The 23496-nt window shown below is 42.9% G+C and overlaps 1 protein-coding gene across 1 annotated transcript in view; it reads left to right on the forward strand.

Moving 5' to 3' along the window:
• LOC147733785 (transient receptor potential cation channel subfamily M member 1-like) overlaps positions 1 to 15591 on the forward strand; it is a 220837-nt gene extending 205246 nt beyond the window's left edge. The window contains exons 19-20 of the mRNA XM_086958380.1: positions 11310 to 11442; positions 14313 to 15591. Of these exons, the coding sequence (XP_086814506.1) occupies positions 11310 to 11442; positions 14313 to 15591 (1412 nt within the window). The remainder of the gene's footprint in view (positions 1 to 11309; positions 11443 to 14312) is intronic.
• The last annotated feature ends 7905 nt before the right edge of the window (positions 15592 to 23496 follow it).

Below are 23496 nucleotides of genomic sequence, written 5' to 3' on the forward strand. Positions count from 1 at the left end.
ATTTTAGTATATGCTTTGGTCCACGCCGGTGACTACTGTGTATTAGTGCTACTTACCTCTTCCCATTGAAAAGTATTGTGTGCATTGTGCATATCTCCGGTTAGGAGATATCTGTATCTGTTAGTGAGTGCCTTATAATAAATACATATTTTTATAAATACACTGTGTGGCTTTTTTTCGTTTAATCAATACCTATAAGATTATGTTCTGGGTAAACAAGATGTTTTACACTCCTTCTGGATTAAGCCCGAAGGCTGCTGTCCACAGTTACCACTTAAGAGCTTTCTAAGGTTATCTAAGACCCCTAAAATCACCTTACGGGTTTATGGATTAGTGCAGAGTCCCCACTTACATAAGTGTGCACCATATACTAAGCCAGCTTCTCACAATTGAATACAGACTGTAAGGCATAAAAGAGCTAAGAGCAGTGTAGCGGGCCAAAATGAGGTGGCAGGAGACCAAGTCGGGTTAAGGAAGGTTTTATTTTATGTAACAGTCGTCTCCTGTGGGTAGCCAGTCTTTTACTGAGAGTTGTTGCATTATCCTTTATAGATACAGGGCAAGCTGTACAAAGAGGCGTGATCTTATGTCAATGGAATCATAGCACAGTATTTCACTGTGGCCAGTCCCTTGATGTCTGCACTACTCTGCAATTGAGCAAAGGTTCTGGGAACAGAGAGATGGACAAGTGCGCATAAGGTGGGGTGTGACATTGTGGGGCAGATTTACCATTTAATCACGCAGCACAGTGCAGCAGCCGCAAGTGCAGCAGCTGCATGAAAAGGAGAGAGGAGGAAAGCGTCATATTTACAGAAATATGGCACTCCTCCCCTCTCCCTGGCGTCAGCGTTGAACTCCTCTGCCATGGGCCATGGAGGCACCTTTGTTCCATAGTGCAAGGGTGTGCCAGGATGTCTCCATGAGTCGAGCATAGGTTGGTACTGGAAGGAACCTTTCCAGTACAAAATACTATGCAAAGACTGACTTTAACCCTTTTCCCTCTTTGCAGGTGTGCTGTAAAGTGCAGCAGACGTACGAAGTGGGGAAAGAAGGGAGAAATGAAAGCATTTCTCCTTTCTTGCGCCTGCTTCAAAAGGGCGCCCTTTTTCTGACACAAAACACTGTCTACTATATTTTCTAAATAGGGTTTAGCATCAGAAATCTCGGGTGGTGCCTGGGAATGCCCATGCTCCACCCTTGTATGTCCCCTTGGTGCTAAGTAAAGCAAAGCAGCTCTATGCGCTACTTTGCGTTACTTTCACATTATTTTTGGAAAGTGAATTTGAAAAAAAAGATGTTACGTCAATTTGCGTCACTTTTGTGACGCAAACACGGTGCAAAATCTTTGAAAATCTCCTCCTATGTGTTATTGTACACGGTGGCAGAGTCCTACGAGGTACGGCAGACTTCATTCCTGCTTTTGGTTTCACAACTTACAGTGAATCCCGGTCCTAGGCCTTCTCATACAGATGCTGTCTACTGCTAGGAGTTAAAGGGAAGTGGCCTGTGGTGGACTACTTCCTCATTGCAAATGTTTACTGCTCAGTGCAGCCTAACCATTGTCACGTCTGCACGTCCAGCAGCAGTTGAGTCAGGCCATCATCCTCCATGGGCAGACCCACGTTGTTGACTGGAGTGCATTCGGGGGTGTACCTTATACCTTTGCAGTGTGCAGTACACAGTGTGCCCATTTCAGAAGGTCAAAACCACAATATCATTAAAATAGAGAACCCCAAACAGACAGCAAGCAATACATACATTGTCATTCAAAACTTGTAGGGACTTTTAGGGAGGCATGCCTGTGAAAGGATAATTATGCTCTAGGTGGTGGGAATGTCCGTGCACTTCCACAAACTTTGCATGAGAGCCCCATTATTTTGCTCTACCCAGCTGGTTGCCTTAACTCACAAAGGCATTTTTCGAGTGCTTACCACTGTACATGCTGAATGTCAAGACAAATCGTTTTTTGCCCATGCAAGTGTAGCTTCAGCTTCTTTTGCAGACCTTTAATACATAATTTTGAAGGCTGAAACTACTGTCCCAGCAGATTCTGGGGCAGAATGGTAAAAGAACACACTCTAGTCATTGCAGATTCTGGGACAGTCAGATTGCAGCCACAGCACAATTCTGTACTGAACATACACTGGCTACATCCGGATGCATTGGCCAAACACTGGCCAGGATTCTGCATGCCATTACTCAAGGCACCGCCTCAGAAAAATCATGTGGTTTTATGAGGGAACTGAAGCAGTGGCGTAACAAAACTTGTGGGGGCCCCTCTGCGAAGTGCAGGGAGGGGCCCCTGCACGCTCCTGACCCAGTCGGCAACTCTGAGACAGGGGCCTACCATCCATGCACAGTGCTAGACGCGGTCTCCGGGAGCTCGGCGCAACCCCACCCGCATGGCTGTGTGGGTTATTGTTAGACCTCTGACGTACCTACATATAGCATGGGTTCCTTCATAACCAATACATTTCTTATACTGAATATGAAAAAAACGTGCTCTAAAATACATTTCCTTCCAAAAGCCAAGACATTCAGCTTGCTCCCTCCTAAGTAAACGTAAGTAAATTGCCCTACTTTAGAACTCACCAGTGAGTATTGCATTAGGTCTGCCCCAAAAAGTCCTCCCTCACTAGATAACAAGATCACTCTTGAGTCTCCCCAGACACTCACCTAGCTCACAGTACCTCTACTGGCCAGTTTTCACCTACAAATAGGGTCCCTTCATAGTAATCACATCTGTTAGATTTCGGGGTCTTTAGTTGGCAGAGGTAGGTACCTTTGACCAAATAGGGACTCTTGCGTCTAGTCAGGGTAAGGGGGTACACTCCTAAAATAACCCCTGCTCACCCCCTTGGTATCTTGGCATAAGCAGACAGGCTTATCTCAGAGGCAGTATGTAAAGCATTTGTGAACACATACAGTAACCCAGTGACAACACTGCAGATGGACACCACACAAGTTGTAGTACAAAAATAATTATTTTTATATAGACTTAACACAAGATCACAAATGACAAAAATCCACAATACTGTACTTTAAAAATGGTAGAATTAGCTTAGTTCTCTTTAGATGGTGAATGCAACACTTTAAGTTCAATGTACCTTTGGATGTGTAACGCTATAAAATGAAAGTGTTGCAGGAAAGGTGATGCATCAGTTCCTTACACGCAAGAACGGTGATGCGTCGGGTCCCTACTGATGCGTAGGGGATGCGACGGTTCTTCTCGGCGTGGGGAGATGATGCGTCTGTTTCTTACTGCGCGTCCTTAGCCATGCGACCAGCAGCGCTGTGACGCGATGAAGATCGGGTGCAATGAAACAAAAATGGAGTCTTCTCCTTGATGCGACACGTTGCATGCACGCCTGATTGCCGTGCGGTGACTAAACAATTCTTCTGAGCCACGACAGGCCCTGCAACACGTTTCTCCGGTGATGCGACGGCGTCTGATGCGACGGCAACACTCTTCTCCGGTGATGTGAGATGCTTCAGTGATGCAATGCGACAGCTGCAGCGGCGACACCCTTCAGTGATACGACGACAACGGTTGCGGCGGTGACAGGCTTCCCGATGATGCGACGGTGCCTGATGCGACAGCGACACTCGTCTTCGGAAATGCAAGGCGCTTCTGTGAGGCGAAGCGGCAGTGGCGACTCCCTTCTTCAGTGATGCGACAACAGCGACTGCAACAGCGACACACTTCTTTGTGAGTCGCGCTTCCAGCTCCTTGTGACACGCAGTCCCTCAGAAAGCCCAACACAACTGCAGGCACTTCCAAAGAACTCTTGGGGAGCTGGTGGGTGAAGTCTGTTGTCCCTGAGACTTCAGCAGGAGGCAAGCTCTATCTCAAGCCCTTGGAGATCCTTCACAAGTTGAATGAAAGCAGCACAAAGTCCTTTTTCCTTTCTTTGGCAGTCAGGCAATCACTGCAGGCCAACCCCCCAAACAGCACTCAGCTTAGGGATAGTCTCTGCCTAGGTTCCTCTAGTTCCTCTCCACAGCAAATGTGTCTTCTTGTTTCCCAAAAGTGGTCTAAAGTTCTGGAGTATTGGTCCCCCCTTTTATCCTCATTTTCTCTTTGTTCTCTGAAGGCAGAGAGGCCTTTGCCTAGTTCAAACCAGTGCCGGTCAGTCCTGGAGCACTTTGTTGACGAGACTACTTATTTCCTTTCACAGTACAGGCCAGGGAAATCAGACACACCACAGGAGGTGGAGCCAGTATTGTGAAGGGAAGGCACATCCCTATTTAGGTCCCAGGTGCAACTCCTCCCACCCATCTACATGCAGATAGCTCCATTCAGCCCTGTGCTTACTCACCCTGTCTCCGGGAATCCCCCAGCCCCTGTCACTCAAACTCCAGACAAGGAATACAAAACCTAGCAGAGGCAGGCATGGATAGTTAGGCAAGAAAATACCTACTTTATAAAAGTGGTATTTTCAAACACAGAATGTTAAAACCAACTTCACTAAAATATGTATTTTATCATTCTGAGGTCAGGCATAGTAAACTCGAATTTCTACCATGTTCCCTGGGTCAGTTAGGATTATAAGATGTTATACTCAAACTGCCCATTCTGGCCTATGGGGAACAGGTAGCCTTGCAATAGTGAAAAACGAAATAGGCTGTAATTCACTATCAGGACATGCCACACACATCAGGGCACATCTTACCTTTTACCTACAATGCACCCTGCCCTCGGGCCTACCTTAGGGGTGACTAATATGTATAAAAGGGAAAGTTTAGGGACTAGCAAGTGGGTGCACTTGCCCAGCCAACACAGCAGTACCAGACTGCACACAGGCCCTGCAATGGCAAGCCTGAGACACACTTTACAAGCTGCTCCGGTGGGTGGCACAATCAGTGCTGCAAGCCCACCAGCAGCATTTGATTCACAAGCCCTGGGCACACGCAGTGCACTGTACTAGGGTCTGACAAGCAAACCAAATAAGCCAATCATGGAGTCACTAATCCATACTTCAATTTACAATAGGGAGAGCATATGCACTTTAGGACTGATCAGCAGTGGTGAAGTGCCCAGAGTCATAAAATAGCCAACATCAGGTCAAAAGAAATACTGGAGGAAGGCAAAAAGTTCTCTGTAATCTGATACCTACTTGCTACCAACTCTCAAACTGAATCTTCTGAGCAACGACCAAACCTGGCAGTGAAGCATCTGTTCCCGTTCCTTTCAGATACTAGGGTCACTAAACAGGAACTCTGTTCCAGCCGAAACTTGCTCAATCACTCTGTTCGTAGCAGTTAAAACTGCTCTCTCGAGCACCTCACCTAACGAGAATTGTCTTACATATCACATCTGCACTCCAGCCTTTCCATGAAATTGTGTATGTAAAGAGCAGCAGTGGGTCATTTTAATAAATAATAGCTCTGTGCTCCTTTCCTTTTCATGCGCAACATAACATAGCAATGAAGCATTGTGCTTAAAAATTATAAATCTGCCCCAAAGGCCCTTTTTGTGGGGGAAACACTTTTGCAGCTGCAAATTGTGAGATCAAGACAAGCATAAGCATAACGTTCACCAGTTAGTAGGTGTGTAAACTCTGCCCAATTACACAGGAATAGAGAATAGCACAACTTGTTATTCCCCATTCCTGCACATTCAAGCAACACAGGCACAATTTGCTCCTGCTATTTACATTATTTTTTTTCTGTCACAAATTGTGGGTTCAAACTCCCACAAGCTGAGGACAGACAGTAATCTTGTTTTATGCTCAAACATGTTTGCACACAAAATAGAATTTAGTGGCTCATAGTAATTGCGCATAACCACAAAATGTTCTAAAAAAATGTCAAAGGAACATGCTGATAAATAGGTACTTTAAAAGGCACAGCACATTGGCCAGAGTTTCCAACTCAACAATCACGACAACCTCTAGCTGAAACAGATATAATACTTCATCCTAGCTCATATCATGCAAGCAATTTATACATTTCATGTTTACCTTTTTTTAAATCATTGAAAAGAAAGTTACAGAAATTTATCTTATAACTTCCATGCAATGCTGCTTCATCATTGGTGCATCAGAGAGGTAATTTAGAACAGTCTTAGGGCCTGATGCACAATAATGGCTTCTTGCAGCACATTTACCATGAGAAGCCTCCCCCTTGCACCACAAAGGGGATTTTTCACAAAAAAGCATTTCTCCCAACTTTCTGGTAGGAGCGCCTCCTTCTGGGGGCCACAATTCTGGCCGGCGGAACTGGGCCCCTCTCCCACTCCTGTAGCTTTGGTAAAGAGCCTGGGGGTCACTATTGACTCCGCCCTATCCCTAGGGCCGCAGGTGGGGACCGTGGTCTCGTCCTGCATCTACCAACTGCGCAGGATCAGGAAAGTGGCACATCTTCTTACACCTGATGCCCTCCTGCAGGTCATCATGGCCCTCGTCCTCTCCCGCCTAGATTTTTCTAATTCGATCTACCATGGTCTGCCTAAAACATCGACGGCTAGACTGCAAGTGGTCCAAAATCAGGCGGCGAGATTGGCCTTAGGGATTCCGAAGTGGCACTCCGCCAGGCCCCTCCTGGTCAAACTCCACTGGCTCCCTGTCATCTCTAGGGCAGCCTTCAAGATCGGCTGCCTTATCTTCAAGTCATTAGCTGGCCCCTGCCCCGTCTTTGTGAAATCCCTCATCAGACCCTACTGCCCATCCCGCAATTTGAGATCCTCTCACCTCCATTTCTTGACCGTCCCTTCTTATAAGCTCTGCAGATCTGGAGGCCGGAGATTTGCCTACCTGGCCCCCAAGCTCTGGAACTCTTTTCCCCTCTCTCTTAAAACTTCTAACTCCCTGATTCTTTTTCGTAAATCTCTAAAAACTTGGCTTTTCCCCCAATCTGGCTAGTCTTTCTGTCTTCTTTACCTCCAACCAGCGCCAGGAAACTCATGGTGTCAGTGCGCTTTACAAGCACCCCTTACGATACGATACGAACTCCCTATTAATGAGGCAGGAATCAGATTGTGACTATGTGAAAACTAGCAAATGCTTGGATGGAGGTACAGAGAAGACAGCAGACCTCCATCCCAGAATTCCAGTTCACAGAATGTCTAAACGGTGAGCTCGAACCCTGGAGTAGACAGGGGTCACCATGCAAGGATGTGGCTCTCTGTGACTGTGCCCTCGGAGACAGCATACAGTGGGTCTGTGGGACCGCTATCTTTCACCATCTTACAAAGTCTCCTGACAGCACATGCAATTTTGACAGCTTACACTTTGTCAACTTTGCCTGCAGGTAGGTGCTAATTATGTCATACTTTGCGCCTAGAAAATCCCGCAAATAGCATGTGCATTGCATTAAGAATCACAAGAAAGGAGGTGGAGCCAGGTCCGGACTGAGAACCAAAACCCGTCCTGGCAAAGTGCTCGGCCAGCCCCCTGGGGGTGCAACCGAGCTCTTTGCCGGGACCGGTTTTCGGCCGATTTTGTTACAGGGCCCATTTTACAGCTATGCTGCAAAAACGGCCCTGTAAAAAAAAACGTCCCCCAAGGCCCAAAACCGGCCCCCACCCTTGCGGCGCACCGGGGATTGCCCGGTGCCGGCAATGGCCAGTCCGGGCCTGGGTGGAGCTAAGTACTGTCCCAGAAGCAGCTCCTTCTGGACAGTAGTCTGATGTGAGCCCAACATCGCTGACTGCACCTGCAATCACAAAGGCCTGGAGGAATGATTCATATGCATTTCCACAGTGGCATAACGCAAAATGATGCCCTCTCCCCTGCAGAATGTCAGGAGGGGTCCAGGTGTCTCACAGATCGCACAGATATTCATTAGTCATGGGCTTAATGAGGCCCCACCTGAAGTGTTCCCCCTCCCTACGCCACAGCAGCCTACATTACGCCTCTGCCACAGGCATGAGGACATAGTGTACCTTTTGCTGGGCCTTTGTATGCCAGCGATGTCACATGAACAGTGTTGCTTTTCTGTGTGTTTCTTTCTGCTTGGGAAAGCAGAGTGGCTTTCCCGAGCTTTTTAATGTTTCTCATTCAGTGCCACTGCACGCATTCTGCCGAACATGCATGTCTTAAGGGCTATGGGGGCCCCCTCAAAAACAAGGAACCATTCCGCCCCCGCGCACTGCAGGGGTTGCCTGGGCCTCTGTTACGCCCCTGGACTGAAGTGTTTTTTTAGGTCGCAGCCTACCAGACAGTGCAGCTGTCTGGTTTGCTAAAGACACCCTGGGAACATTCAGAAAGATGACCTAGGAATGCATTCTGCCCGTAGCTTACCATTGGCTCTGTGGTTTGTAAGTCACATTTTCTGGCTTTCTGTTTGCTGACTTTATTTGTTTTAGTCAGTCCAGCTTGATTTTGTCCCTCCTGTTGCCCAAACCTTAATTCAGTACCCTTTCGAGTGCTCCCTTTCTGTAAACAGGCCGTTAAATCTTGTTCTTTTCTTGTCACATTCACTGTGCATTCAAAGACAGAGGTCCAATGTCAGCCTCCATCTTCAAGGGAGCTTGATGTTTACTTTTCTTTCTCTGACTTCAAGGTGAGAGGATTTATGTGACAATCATGCTGGATACTGGGGTTAATTCTGAAGTGTGATGGAAACAAATATTTTACTATCATCAAAACAAGTCAATACACTAGGTGATGACATTTCCACACATTTTACTTTGTGCGATGTATACTTGTATCAGTAAAACTGTATGTCTGTGCAAATGTAATGGTCATTTCAGTTGAAGATGTGTTGTCTGTAAGGGCTGTGCGCTACCACCCCATGCATACTCCAGTGTACCCCACTCCACTCTACTCTGCACCACTCCACACCACTGCACTCTACCATGCACCATTCACACTACACCACACCACTCTACACCAGTCCATATTGCGTCACTGTACTCTGAACCATCCCACTCGACGCTGTTTCAGTCTATGAAGCTCTACTCTGTATTACTCTATGCCAATGCACTCTACTGCAGTATGCACCTCTGCACACTTCACCACTACACTATTCACAGCTGCCATCGCTCTGAATGCCACTCCACTCTATGCGCCACTCCACTTAATGGCATTCTACTCTGCAACCCTGCACTGCACTCTATGCCACGGTATTCTACTCTGTACCACTCCACTCTATGCCATCCACACTATATTACTCAAATCTACTCCATGCCACTGCACTCTACGCCACTGCACTCTACCCTGCGGCACTCCACTCAACCATGCACCATTACGATGTACACCACTACACTTTACCGCACTCTTCTCTGACCACTGCACTCTATGCTAATGCACTCAACAACACTTTACGCAAAAACAGTGCACTGTATGCCACTGCCTTCTACACCAGTCTACTCTGCACCACTGCACTCTACGCCACTCTCTCCGTCACTCCACTCTACCCTGCAGCATGCCACTCTACCCTGCAGCACTCCATTCTGCACCAATTCACTCTACTTTAAAACAATTTACTCTACATCACTGCACTCTGTGCCACTCAACTCTATGCTGTGCCACTCATGCCACTGTGCTCTATGCCACTCTATTCTAAACCACTGTATTCGACCCAATGTACTCTACACCATTTTACTCCAAGACAAACACTATGCTGTGCCACTCTACTCTCCACCACTGCACTCTATGCCATTCTATTCTAAACCACTGCACTCTGCCCAATGTACTCAACACGATTTTACTAAAACCCAATGCACTCTACGCCACTATACTCTAAGCCAAGTACTCTGCCCTACTGCACTCTTCGCCACTAATTATACTCTTGCTTAGAGATGAGATTATTTTTATTGTATGTACTTTTATGAATTTTATGAAATTCGAATAAAGGTCTTTTGAATTTGAATATACTCTACGTTTCTCTGTACCACTGCACTCTATGCCACTGCACTCCACTCAGCACCACTCATTGCTACTTCAATGCACTCTATGCCACAACACTCTATTCCACTCTAAACTACTCTGCACCACTGCACTACACGTCACTGTAATCTACGTCACTCTGTTACACTGCACTCCTTTGCACTCTACTCTACACCTCTGCACTCTATCCTGCACCACTCCACTTTACCCTGCACCACTTCACTCTACTATTCTGAAACAAGCTACTCTATGCCACTGCACTCTTTGCACTGCACTCTGCGTCACTCGACTCCACCCTGCACCACTCCACTCTACGCTATTGCACTCTACGCTACTACAATTTATGCTGTGCCACTCCACTTTACTCTGCTTTGCACCACCTTACTCTGCACCACCCTACTCTACGCCACTCTACTCTACCCCACAGCACTCTACATCAATACACTCTACACTTCTTTACTCAAAACAAACACACTGTAACCCACTTCCCTCTATGCCAATATACTTTGCACTACTGTACTTCATGCCACTTTACTCTAGGCCACTCTTCTTCATTTTTCAACACTACACTCTATGACACTCTACTCCATTAAACTCTACTCCACACTATGATACTCTATGGCATTCCTCTCTATAACAGTCTACAACACAATTCCACTCTCCGCAATTCCGTCTACGCCATTCTATGACATTTACTCCACTCTACGACCCACTATTCCACTCTATGCCACTCTCGTACTCCATTCCATGCCACTCCACGCCACTTCCACACTTTACTCCACTCTACGACGCTACTCCACTCTACAACGCTCTACTACATTCGATACCACCATATGACATTCTACTCTACTACACTACTGTACTCTAGGCCACTCCACTCTACAACAATCTACTCCACTCTACACCATTCTACTCTACAACACTCTATGCAACACCCTCTACGCCATTCCATTCTGCTCTACACCACTCCACAACACTTTATGGCACTCTATTCTATGACACTTTACTCCACTCGGACACTCTACTTCACTCTATGCCCTTCCACTCTAAGACACTCTACTCCCTCCACAACACTATGGCACTCCACTCTACGCTACTCAATGACATGCCACTACACTCGACTCTACCTCTACTCTACACTACTCCACACCTGTCTACGCCACTCAGTAACACCCCACCCTACTCTACGACACTCTACTTTATGATACTCCACTCCACGCCACTCTCCTTTACACCACTTACCTTTAGCCATGCTGAACAGCTTCCAAGCTGGTGTGCAACATGGCTAAGACATCTTGGCAAAGCCAACACCTCTTCCATAGGCAAAACCAATTGGGTTTGCTAAGGCTTGTCTACACATTCCCTCCTCGTATCTGCGTAGATACTGAAAGGCGAATCTGCCTATATGTAAGTGGCGAGAAAAACAGTAATGGGATTCCTAAGCCTAAATTAGACACGTTTTATCTTTCGAAACAGAGTTATTCCTAAATGATGAGGAGCTGAAGAAACTGTATGAATTTGAAGAGCAGTGTGTGGAGGAGTATTTTCAGGAGAAGGAAGATGAACAACAGTCATCAAACGATGAAAGGATCCGAGTTACTTCTGAAAGGTATTAAGTAAAACATTTTTGAGTCACATGTGAAGTAGATTACTATCAAGTGACATTTATTTGAAGTTATATTATAGCTAGGCCAGATTTATCAAGGCTTTTCCCTAGTGCAAAGGCACCGAAAATGTGCTGAAAAATAGCTCTATGGTAATGCTTCAAGAGTGCCATATCGTGAAACTTATCATACAACGCAGCACAGCAAATTGGTTGCTGCTTTTTTACTTCTTAGTAAATTTGCCCCTAGGTCCTTGTCTCATGGTTGGCAGTCACCTGCCACAGAAACTTTCTCAGTTTTATAGAAAGTAATGTCAATTAACCCCTTCGCTGCTGATGACGAGCTCAGCTCGTCATCAGCCACGGGTGGCGTGTGCTGATGACGAGCTGAGCTCGTCATGTAACGCGGAAAACGGAAAACAGCCGCACAGCGCAAAAATCACCGCAGCAGCGATGCGGTTAAAGGAAGTAACAGAAAGCGAACAGTACTTGGCAGGTTTCAGTAAGAGCAAAATGCCATTTATTGGCCAAAATGGAACCCAGAGAGGAGATCCGGGCTCATGAACAATATCTGAGAGATGTGCTACACATAATTTAGTCATCTACACCCACCCACATTAACGATACACACAGATAGCCATCTTTGTCATTTGATGAACCCAGCACTTGCAAAATCATTCAAACTGTCCATCTCAAAAAAATGGTGAAAAGGTTCTCACCATGTGCAGTAGTCTCAACTAGATGACAGGCTTTCTAGGATAAGGTTTCTGAAACCACAGCTACCAGCCAGGGAAAGACTCCAATTAAAGGACATTATGGACAGGAAATCATGGCACCTACTGTTTGATTAGGCACACACAGAAAGACTACAACATAGTATCCTGAATTAGATCCATAACACCTTAGGTCTCAGCTCACCACACTACGTGTTTCCTGCACGGTTTGCCAAACCACACTCAGACTAAGGCAGTATCCCTATGAGAGCACTTAATCTATGCACTAGGTACTACGGATTCTCTACTGTTAGTTGCCTGCCCCCTTAGGATACTAGTATTAGGTCTGCCATTTTCTGACTGGCCACCGACCACCATCAGCCTCATACAGAAATGACCACCGGTCATCTAACCGACATCTCTTGAGGAATGCTGATTTAGTACTACTTCCCGCTCACTCTTGTTCAAACCCACTGGCACCAACGTCTAGATCACTACCTTCCTAACTATACATAAAAGTCTTGCCTCCACCTCCCCCTACCACCACTAGGGGGAACATTACTCAGCCCTAGTAACCCTGTCAAACTCCTCCTTACTCCTGTCCTGATCCAGTTACCCTTCTGTAAGTTGTCCTTAGGGAGTATATGTACCCGTACATCTACTCCATCTGCAGCTCTGTGCCTCCTTGCCATCCCGTATTACCTGAATGGTCCCTCAGCCAAAGCCTCCTACTTGGGACCCAGTCTTACACCCACCTTACCATACCCATGGTCATCCTCCCTACCAACCTCCACCCACTTAGCTTTCACCTTAGTTAAGATACCACAGCCAAAGCATTCTGAGCCTATTAATAAACCGCATTTTGTAGTATATAAGTAGTACTAAGATAGTATTTCTTATGTACTACAAAATTTGTTTATAAGCCTAAGTGTGGAGGTGCCATTTCCCCTTTCCTATCTTTTTCTGTGCAGAGATAGCCACCTCAACTGCAGCGTCTCTGCACACTTAAGTATATGTTTTAGTAGTAAATGTTTTAGGGACAGGAGGAAAGGCTGGAAAATAGATAGGTAATAATTACTACTAAAGGTGAGGAGGAGTAAAAGAGTAGTATGCAGCAGGTTAAAGGGGGGTTAGGGAGGGCTTACAGAGAGACATACACCCACTCACAAAAGAGTAAGCCCATTGCCATTCACAAACTGCACTTCTAAAGTCACTACAGACAACAAAGGTCCAAAACAGTTGTAAAGGTACTCCAGAGCTGGAGTAAGTCCAGCACCAAACATTGCCTCTCCTAGTTGCTGCAGCCCCTCTATAGAAAATAATGGAGGTAGGGACTTAAAATAAAACTTCACAAGAAATAATATTAAATGAGATTATTTATAACAGTTGAAACTATACATAATTGTAATGTGAAAAAAATCTAAAATTTAATGTGAAAAAAATCTAAAAATCCTTTTTTTTATTTACCATATCTTAATAACCTTTTTAAATTATAAATAAAATAATGTAACAATGTGTAATAAAATATAATGAAATTATAGGTTGTTAATCCTATCCATCATTTGTAATGATTATGAATACATAAACAATTCCTGTGTACCCCTTTTCATTCCCCCTGTCCTTCATTGTCCTAGCTTCCCCAAATCTTGCCCACCTCCCACAAGACTCTTCCTACCTCAACCACTTTTTCAATGAGCTTAGCTACAGATATCACTGTTTGGTGTTATTAGTCCAAGTACCCTCTCTCACTCTTATTGGTCTATCTCTCTATCCCCTCTTCTTGAAGGGGGATAGGGTGCATTTAGAACACATGTAGCACACAGCCCGATACGAAAGCTAAAGGTGGCCTTCACAGGAAGATCTATTACCGTGCTTTGTTCGCTTTCCTGAACTGGTCACACTACATGGCCATTTCATTTGTCCAGAGTTCTAAACTAACTATATACTAATGTACCAGTGAGTATATTTTGTTTTACTTTTGCTGTGCTGTCCACATTTCTCTTTGAAGTGACCTTTCTCAGGCATTACATTTCGAGCAAGTATCCTTTATAAATAGTATGTGTCATTTTTAATCCAAATACCACCTACCTAAGTGTCTTCATGCCTTCTATCATGAGTTGAACAATTGCTAAAAAAACCTTCATCATTTATTGTGTTTTACAGAGTGGAAAATATGTCCATGAGGCTAGAAGAGGTAAACGAGAGGGAACATTTTATGAAAGCTTCTCTCCAAACGGTAGACCTTCGCCTCTCTCAACTGGAGGAGCTCTCTGGTCGCATGGTGAATGCTCTGGAGAAGCTGGTGGGCATTGACAAATCTGAACTTTTGCACGCACGAGCAAGGGCTTTATCGGACTGCGATACAGCATACCTTCTACGACAAAGCAGTGTGAACAGTTCTGAAGGCTACAGCGTCTACAAGTACCACGTAGAGGGAGATGAGGTAGCATGTGATGACAGCACCGGCTCCACGTCTCCTGCGTTAGAATTACGTCGAAAAGCTTATTCTTTTGGAATGAAGTCTGAGAAGGATGGTTCTGAGCAGATGAACCAGCTGGTCCCACGTCAGAGTAGCCTTCGGTTTCCTTCAAGTGCCAGCGCTGTAGCTACAACTGATTACAGTAAAGCTACATTAGGAATTTCCCAGGCCATTTTTAAGCCTAATTCCTCTTTGGAAATTGCCACTCCCAGGGCCAGCGATCCACGCAACGAGGAGATGACAACCAAAAATGCGAACCAATCAGATATCACTATGAATGGGCAGTCGACCAGAGAAGCTGACGAACCAGACTTTCAGAACACCAAGCTGACTCTGGAAAGAACGAAGTTGGAAGCCACTATCTCCTACCCTTTAGAAAAGTCTGTTGCAATGCGTTATTATCCCTCTGAGGCAACATGTCAAACAACCATGACTAAATCCAGAAGCTTTATATTTGCCCAAGGCGGGAAACTGGTTGGTGGCGTGGACAACTGGACAACTGATTATGCCATCCTGGATCAGATGTGTCCCTCAGCAATGAAAGAATGGGCTAGGCAGTGGAAGTACAGCAAGCAGGAAACAATTGCTAATGAGCACTGCCCAGAATTTCCAAGCTTTTCTTCTGAAGCTGCAATTCAAGCAGAGGAGAAGCCATTGTTAACGGACACAGAAGATGAGAGTGACATTGGCGAAGTAGGTGTGAGTGCCTCTTACCCATGCACACCTTTTACAGACAGAGTAGAAGCAGAAAATGTACTATTGTTACAAACAGATAGGACTTGTGCATTTCCGTCAGTGAGGTCAAAGAGTCTACAAGGCCATTCACGGAAAGCCAAGTCACTTATGGACAAACTGGATAGACCCGGGCATGCCAGCAGTGTAATGAACATAGTGGTGGCATGCGGAAGTGCAACAGAGGAAATCAAGAAAAAAGAGAAGGCCTCCACGGAGACCGAATGCTAGAAAAGAAAATGCCGCCCTCTTTGGTATTGTTTGGAATGGAATACAACATTCTATTTTCCACACAGATCTACAGCCTCGCAGATTTGCTCCACAAGCAAATGGACGTGAGAAAATGGACATCACCCAGCTTAAAAAAGGCTACAAAAGTGTAAACATTTCAAATAAAGGAAAAGGTTATGATAAAAAAGTATCACAAGTAGAAGTAAACAAAAATATTGTTTCTGATTGCCAGTACAAGCAGGGAAAGTCTTTATCAGAAAAGAAAGGTACATTTCAAAGTGGGAGGTGATAGGTTCACATTGCAGCTTTGGTCCAGCACTGGCTTATAAGATGCTAAATGATATGGTTGAAGGCACCCATCGTGAACATTATGCATACAGTGTATAAGCCCACTGCTTCCCCAAAACGAAAACTGTACAATGAGAGGGCCCATGGAGGGGTTTCAGGGAGAGCGCCCAGTTAGAAGCTGCCGAATGGGGCTCTCGACTTAATATTTAAATATTTGAATTCCGCTTCATGTAGTTTTACATTCTTCTCAGAAGCAAAAGGGTAGTAAGACGTAGGTAATAACTGTAGACCACGAATGCATTGAATCAAATACAACATGTTGTCACTACAAAAGGACATTTTAGTAGGTTTGGACATCATGACAATTGGTGCCTTTTGCATAGACCTGCTGTGTAGCTTCCATGTTACATGTCCTCCTTTACGGAAAGCTGCTTCTATGTGTTAGGTAGATACACAGAAATTAGTTTTAGTCTCCTTCTTACGTTTGAGTAAAACAACCACAACCCATGTTATTACTAAGAAACTATGCTTAAATATTAGAAGAGATGAAAAAAAATATTTTTCAATCATTCACTTCGGGGTAGGAATTTAACCTTGTAGTCCACTGATCATGACTGAGATAGTGGAATGAGAGGTGTCGGCTAAAAAGTTTAGCAAATCGCTCCGTGAATGGGATTTATTGGTAAACTGTGCCTGCCACAATCAAGCTTGCCTGATAATTTAGTACAGATTTGATTTGGGAACCCATGCATACGCCAAATGTTTTTTCCTGATTTGCGCTAGCCATGCTGCCCAAGCTATGGCAATAGTGTGCATAAAAGGCCAGGGTAAGCCGTTGACTGTTCAAAGGCAATGCAGAGGAAAGCAAAGCGCTGTTGACATGTGCTTGTTCTGTGAACCTCTGTGTATCTGCTGTGGGATTAAAAGGAGAAGGGGCATTTGTCATCTGTTCAAAATACTTGGGACCTCATTCAGAGTTGTTAGTAAAATCATGAGGCAATACCCAGTGGAAGTAATAGCGAAACTATTCGGAATTACCTCTTTTTTTATTAGCCTTCTCCTCTTTTCTTGAATTTTTGCAAGATATTTTAAATTGACTAGCCTACCATAGGCAGGGCTAGGCACACACCTGCTCAGCCGAAGGATGCCTTCGCAAGTGAATATGTGCTTTACAAATACCCAGAACATCAGCATGCAAAAACCAGGAACAACATGCAGTGAAACTTCGATTGACATTTTCACCTCACTTCCCCTATGGCAGCATTTTTCTGAAAGTAACAACTGAGCAAAACTCCTCAAGGGACTTGAAATTATAGCAGAAATCCAGGGTACGAATATTCATTAACCTGTGCAGCATATTATGCCCTCCTGCAACATTCTAAAGGAGGCCTTCTCTCTCCTCCAGGTTCTGCTGCCCCGACTATTTCATTTGTCTGCAGCCAGCATCAACACTTCGACTATGCAAATTTGTAAAGCCACACATCTACATATCAATCTAGCACAACTTATGTACACTAGTACTCAACAAGTGCCCTCCTGCATTTATACAACATTACAACTATATAGCTCCACAACTCTGCAAATGAACAAATCTACAGCTGGATATCTAATGCAACACTACAACTGCACAACTGCATGTATATAGTCGTAACGTAACTCTGTATTTTTACACGAGCACAAATGAATAACTCTAGAAATGCTTAGCAACGGCACCACTACAATTCTACAATTGTGTAGCGACACTATAACTTCGCCTTTACTACTCGAATGCCATAGTACTAAAGCACTACAATCACAACACTTCCAGGAAAGCAACATCTCACTACAATGGTACCACATGACAATACTTCCTGACTACAAGTACAACTACAATTCTAAAAGTAAAACTACTCCACTATGTCCCCAAATATCAGGTGGCTAAAGAGTATCCCCGGCGGGATATCACGCTACCTGATTCTGACTTGTCATGTATTCAAATACCTTAAATTACTGTGTTTAGGAATACCGAACCGCCATATCAGCAGCCAGTAAAACTACTGTAAGTCTGCTGATATTTTTTACCTTCTCAGACCAGTTGGAAATACTCGTAGTAAAGTCCCCAGAATCAGGTATCCACACGCAGTATCTGACACAGTCCTAACTATTTGTGAATACAAAATCCAGGAACTAACTTGTAATGCTCACATTCATGAGTGGACATACTATCCTAAACCAATAACTGCTTCCTCAGTATCGCCCCTTCCCACACCTACTAACTCCAGACAGCTTGTAACTAAGCCCTATGACTACAACAATGCAAGTACAATTAATTGCCACATCAAAATCCCGACTTTTATTCAGCTTTTCAAGTTGCTATTTTCTTTGAATTTGATTCATATTCATGAATGTATTTCTGTAGCATTGAATCCAATTTAAATTCTTAAAATTGAATTTATTTTCCCATTTTTAACAGTTTCATACATTTGTGATCACATTTGCCTCCCTGTTCATGAAGTGTAGTCACTTTATATACAATTGATTAAACACTTCTATTGAACAATATAACAAGTCAAAAATAAACCACCAAAACATGTTTCACTTCATTACAGAGGTTTTTTCAATCATGTAGGTCAACATATTTATACATTTGTAGAGAAGCATATCTTCAACTTCAGTTAAATAGCAGGGTCTGGTAGATACATATTATTTGTCTTCTGAATAAAATGCATGCTCAAGCAGTGCCCGCCTTATTGTGCAAACCTATATCTGTTATGCATACTCCATTTTAAAGTATGGTAAATAAGTCCTACATGCTTTATCTATCTAAAAAGAGCTGTGAGTCAGCTAAACCAAAACATTTTCTAGCTACAAACCCTACAATTCACAAGGTGAAGCAGATTGCCACAGCAAAATGTTTTTTTAAATGGACCACACCCTTTTTATGATTTGGCAAAGCCTTTCTGTATCACAAAAGGGTTTTGTAATTTATTCCAAATCACAATCAGGAGGGGGCATGAAAGTGGTATCCCTCCCAATTTTCAATTCGTACTGATATGCGTCAATGGTTTGCAACCACTATTGAAGTCGCAAAATTAAGGAACAGTTACAGACACCTCAACTGAGGTGGTAAGTCTTTGTCAAAGGGCAAAATGTCCCCTGTAGATACCTTCTTCTTTAATAATTATATTGGATGATCTTAGAGAAGAGTAGGCATTGGTCCACAAGACAACTGACTGCTCCCCCTGAAATCTTCCCAACAGGAAAGATTTTTATTAAAGCAGCACCATGATGAAAGTCTGCATGCCTGCAACAGTTGCCAATTGTAGGTGGTTAAAAATAGTGACCTTACTAGTTAATACTCATTAGGCAGGCAATTCTAGGACCCATTGCAAAGTGGCATCTTGTGATGCGACCTGTTGGTACATCTCATCCCAAAATTACAACAAGGTCACAAAGAGCTATATATCTGGCCCTATGTTTGGTGCCCACTTTGAAAGTACTTGATATTGTGAGAATTGTACTTCACAAGCAAAGCTGTAAATAAAATACATGAACCTTAAAATGTCTCTTGTATTCAACTGCATACATAGAGGACTAAGTTAGAATGCTGAAAGGTTCCTCTACTAAGTATGCTTCAATATGCAGACCTGCCAATGAAAATTTACATCTATAAAATATATATCCCTTATCTTTATGAGAAATACAAATTAAATACAAATGTTCATATTATAGTTTAATATGTTTCAAATAGTCTGTGAAAAAATAGTTAATTACTATGCTGAGGTCATACGTGCTCTACATTTGTAACAACTTTTGCACATTATTATCCTTGTTTCATTTCAAAGAAACAGCTCTTTGTATATTAATCGGTTTACTCATTTTTTCTTGAAATAATTTGGTACCTGACTACAGATGGCCCTGACAACTTCTTATATTTATTCGATTTCCAACATATAAACAGTTTTATGGAATGGACAAGCCAATACACATTCTGTATATCAGACAGATAATTTATAAAAATGGTTAATGTAGTGACAATGTGGATCCTTCCTGAGATTAGTGACTTGTATTCCAGCACTAAATGCTGTGTTTGTAAGCTTAACTTTAACTCAAAATTTTATTTGTTAACTAAAATTTAAAAGGGAACGTTCATTGTAATTATCTTTGTAAAGTAGTAAGAATGGTTATATGTGAATTTATAAATATGTTTATTTAGAGTTTTAAAAAGCCCCTGTAATGAAATGAAACACGTATATTGCACATTTATGTGTACACTGTTCACTGAAATGAATATTTGATAATGAGTTCCAACTAGAGAATATTCGGATCATGGATGTGTGAAGCTGTTAAGAATACAAAATACTATTTTATTAATTACATTTGAATCAATTTTGTGGAAATAGAATCACAGATACTAACTGTACAAATGTAAATCTGAATTTGGCTGCAAAACATTATTTTTCTCTATCATTGCTAGTACTACTACACCACTGTATAACATGAGATAGCATGATAGAGATAACATAATTGTAAAATGTATCGTCTGCTAATGCACAATTTCCCTTTCTTTAATTGAGGAAGTGTGCTACCAAGTAACCCACAACAACATCCTTCCTCATTCCAAAACAGAAGTTCACACTGGGTACATCTACATGAGCACACACAAGGTCTTTGAAACACCACTGGTTGCATATTTATATCTGTATTTTACCCATGATTGTTACTGGATTATTTCAACTTGAAGATACATGCCTGTTAAACTACATCCTTAAAATTTTTTATTTTTTTAGAGTTTTATATAGCGCAAACTAGACCCGAGACTTCGGGTATCAGAGCGCTTAACATGAGCACCAGTTTCGTTACAGAATTAATGTTGTGAGGCACAGGGAGATTATGTGATTTGCCCAGACTCACAGGATGTTGAGCGTGGTTGCCGAGACTGAAACCCAGTTCCCCAGGTCCGAGGTCGACCGCTCTAGCCGCAAGGCTACATCCTTTCCTACTTGTCTGATATCTGCATACAGTACTTCGATTTCTACTTTGGACAGTTTTGAAACATTGAAAAGCCATTATAGCACTAATCAAACTTCATCAATGAATTCAAATGTGTGAACTGTTAGGATTTCTACTCGCAACAAAGAGGATATAAGGTCTGTGCCAACCAGTTTGATAAATTCCCTACATACTTAAATACTGCAGATCCAATGTAGTGCCCAGATATTCAATCATTTGCCTCTTTCTAGCAATGTTTGTCAACCACCATCTTAGAGTCAAGTATTAACGTATAAACCTCACAACTTTTCGAATGAGTGCATCCCTGGTGCCAAATCATAACTATGTACCTGCAATTTTCAGCCCCCCCCTTAACTTTGGCCCAGTGTTTTAGAACAGTTATCCTTGTCTGTCACATATGGAATATACATATAAGTAAGTCATGAGAGAGTTCCTTACAATGGACCTATTCAGCGTTTTGAGTTTGTCTCTAAAAAGAGGTCTCTGCAAATGGGCAAATATTCTTTAGAAGTGGATGACACCAAGGATCTGAAGGATTGCATTACAAGTAGGGCTGGGCGAAGATGCTGAGCCTGACAACTCTTACTTTTATGCATTTTCTTAAAATAGGTGCCCAGCTTCACTGCCTATGAAGTGACAAAAATTGTTTTAAGAACAGTAAAGAAGGCCATGATCTGCTGCAGGTACTTTGCCACTACTGTGCAGTGCTGGGAGCAGCAGCTGCTTACTACCTTTCTTGGCAGTGCCATGGTCCTTCTGCTTTCCCCGCTGCCTGAAGTACTAGAGTGGGACCAGGGGAAAGGAGAAGGCACGATCAAGCATCTTCTTTGCGTTTACACAAGCTACCACTCAGGTGACAGCAGAGAAACACGCCCCTTCATTCTGAGCATGGCAATGGACTACAAGATTGTACAAATTTAACTACTTTGGCCTCAGACAAATTTAGTTACCTTCTTCTTACTGCTTCCTGAAGCATACATATTCCTGAATTTGCAGAACTGAAGTGAAATATTAGTCCATCCCTCACCAATTGTCTTTCCTTTTTTTTTAAATAGTAACTTTTCTCTTTTTTCTTATTGAGTCTATGTGGTTTCTCATGGGAATATCATCTAACTTATCATCGTTACCATCACCGTTTCCAAATTCTGCATTACACTAATATTTATTAATTTCAAGCTCTGCTGAACAAAGCCAACTAGGGTTGGATATTTCAGTTAGAAGAAATGTACAGACATATATACACACCCTCGCACAAAAAAATGATTGTGAAGAAAAATGGGAAGAACATGTGACAGGCTAAACCACAATAAACATGCAATGTATTTGCATTACATCTGATACACACTATCGGGATGATATCCTATTAGAAGGACAAGATCTTGGCAAAATTGTGTGTAGAAATCGGTTAAAGGTTGCTAAAAGCAGAGGAGGTGTATGCAATGAGCACAACGCTTTTGAAATGTTAATATGCAATAGTTTAGAGAATTAAAAAGCACTATAGCACCAGGTAAAATAGAAACATAGAAACAATACAATTCCTGACACAGAAGGACCACCAGCCCACCAAGCCTACATATGCCACGCATAATTTTCAGATTAATTTTTGCTTTCTCTGAGCTGCTGCATTGCTATATCTGTAGCAGCACTTCTATTTCTTCGTTTCATGTTTTTCCTTGGAGCCTGTTCCATGTACTATTTCCCCGAATCTCCCTGTCCCGTCCTCATTCTTCCAGTCACACACCTTTTCCGAGGAGCAGTTGCTCACTGGAAAAACCATGCCTTATGCAACTTTCAGTTTAATAATGTAAATGCCATAGCACACAAGATTCTATCATCCAGAACATACATCTTACTTTCTATAGCAACTCCACATAGGTGCAACTTAGGAGCCTGATTTTGGACTCTCGGAAATCTATCTCTAACCCTTTGGGAATTTTCTGGAGATAGGGAAATGGACAGTGTTTCATGTAGTAGTTCAACAGTGATAAGTACAACAATTAAAAACCTTTACAATTTCTGCTATAACACCACCTCCTGTGCAAAATGCATTCTGCCTGCTCTTCTGATGTATAAATCTGCTAGAAATGTATTAAACACAGGTCACAGTCCTATGTGTCAGTGGCATGTTAAAGGACGAGTAAGAAGAAAGTCTGCCATATAGCCATTAATAGTCTAATACGTGAAATGTATACATTCAGTGATACAGCTGAAAGCATCACTTTAAAAAAAGGCGTACCTCTTCATTTTTGAAGTAATGTAACTTCTGTGGTGGTGCACATAGAAAAAAAGGTAAAAGTAGCTGTCTGTCTGATTGTATAGCATTTATTGTGCAAACTGTAAATGACATGCAAAGCAAACCCCTAAACAGGTGCTTCTGTCGATCAATGTTTTGTTTTTCCCCCCAAAAAATCACTAAGTTTGCTTTGGTGAGGATATTTTATTTCTACACCACCTTAATTCACGAAAAGCTTGGTTTTGTTTTCATTTTTGCAAAATACAAGTAAACTGAAGGTAAAACATTTGCAGTCACTATTTAACTTGCCCAAAAGTCCAATTTCAAAAGAAAATTATCTATTCTATTTTTAACTCGGGTCTTCTGAGTGTATCAACATCATGAAAAGTGTT

This window comes from Lissotriton vulgaris, chromosome 2_1, assembly GCF_964263255.1.
Source record: "Lissotriton vulgaris chromosome 2_1, aLisVul1.2, whole genome shotgun sequence".
Classification (NCBI taxonomy): Eukaryota; Metazoa; Chordata; class Amphibia; order Caudata; family Salamandridae; genus Lissotriton; species Lissotriton vulgaris.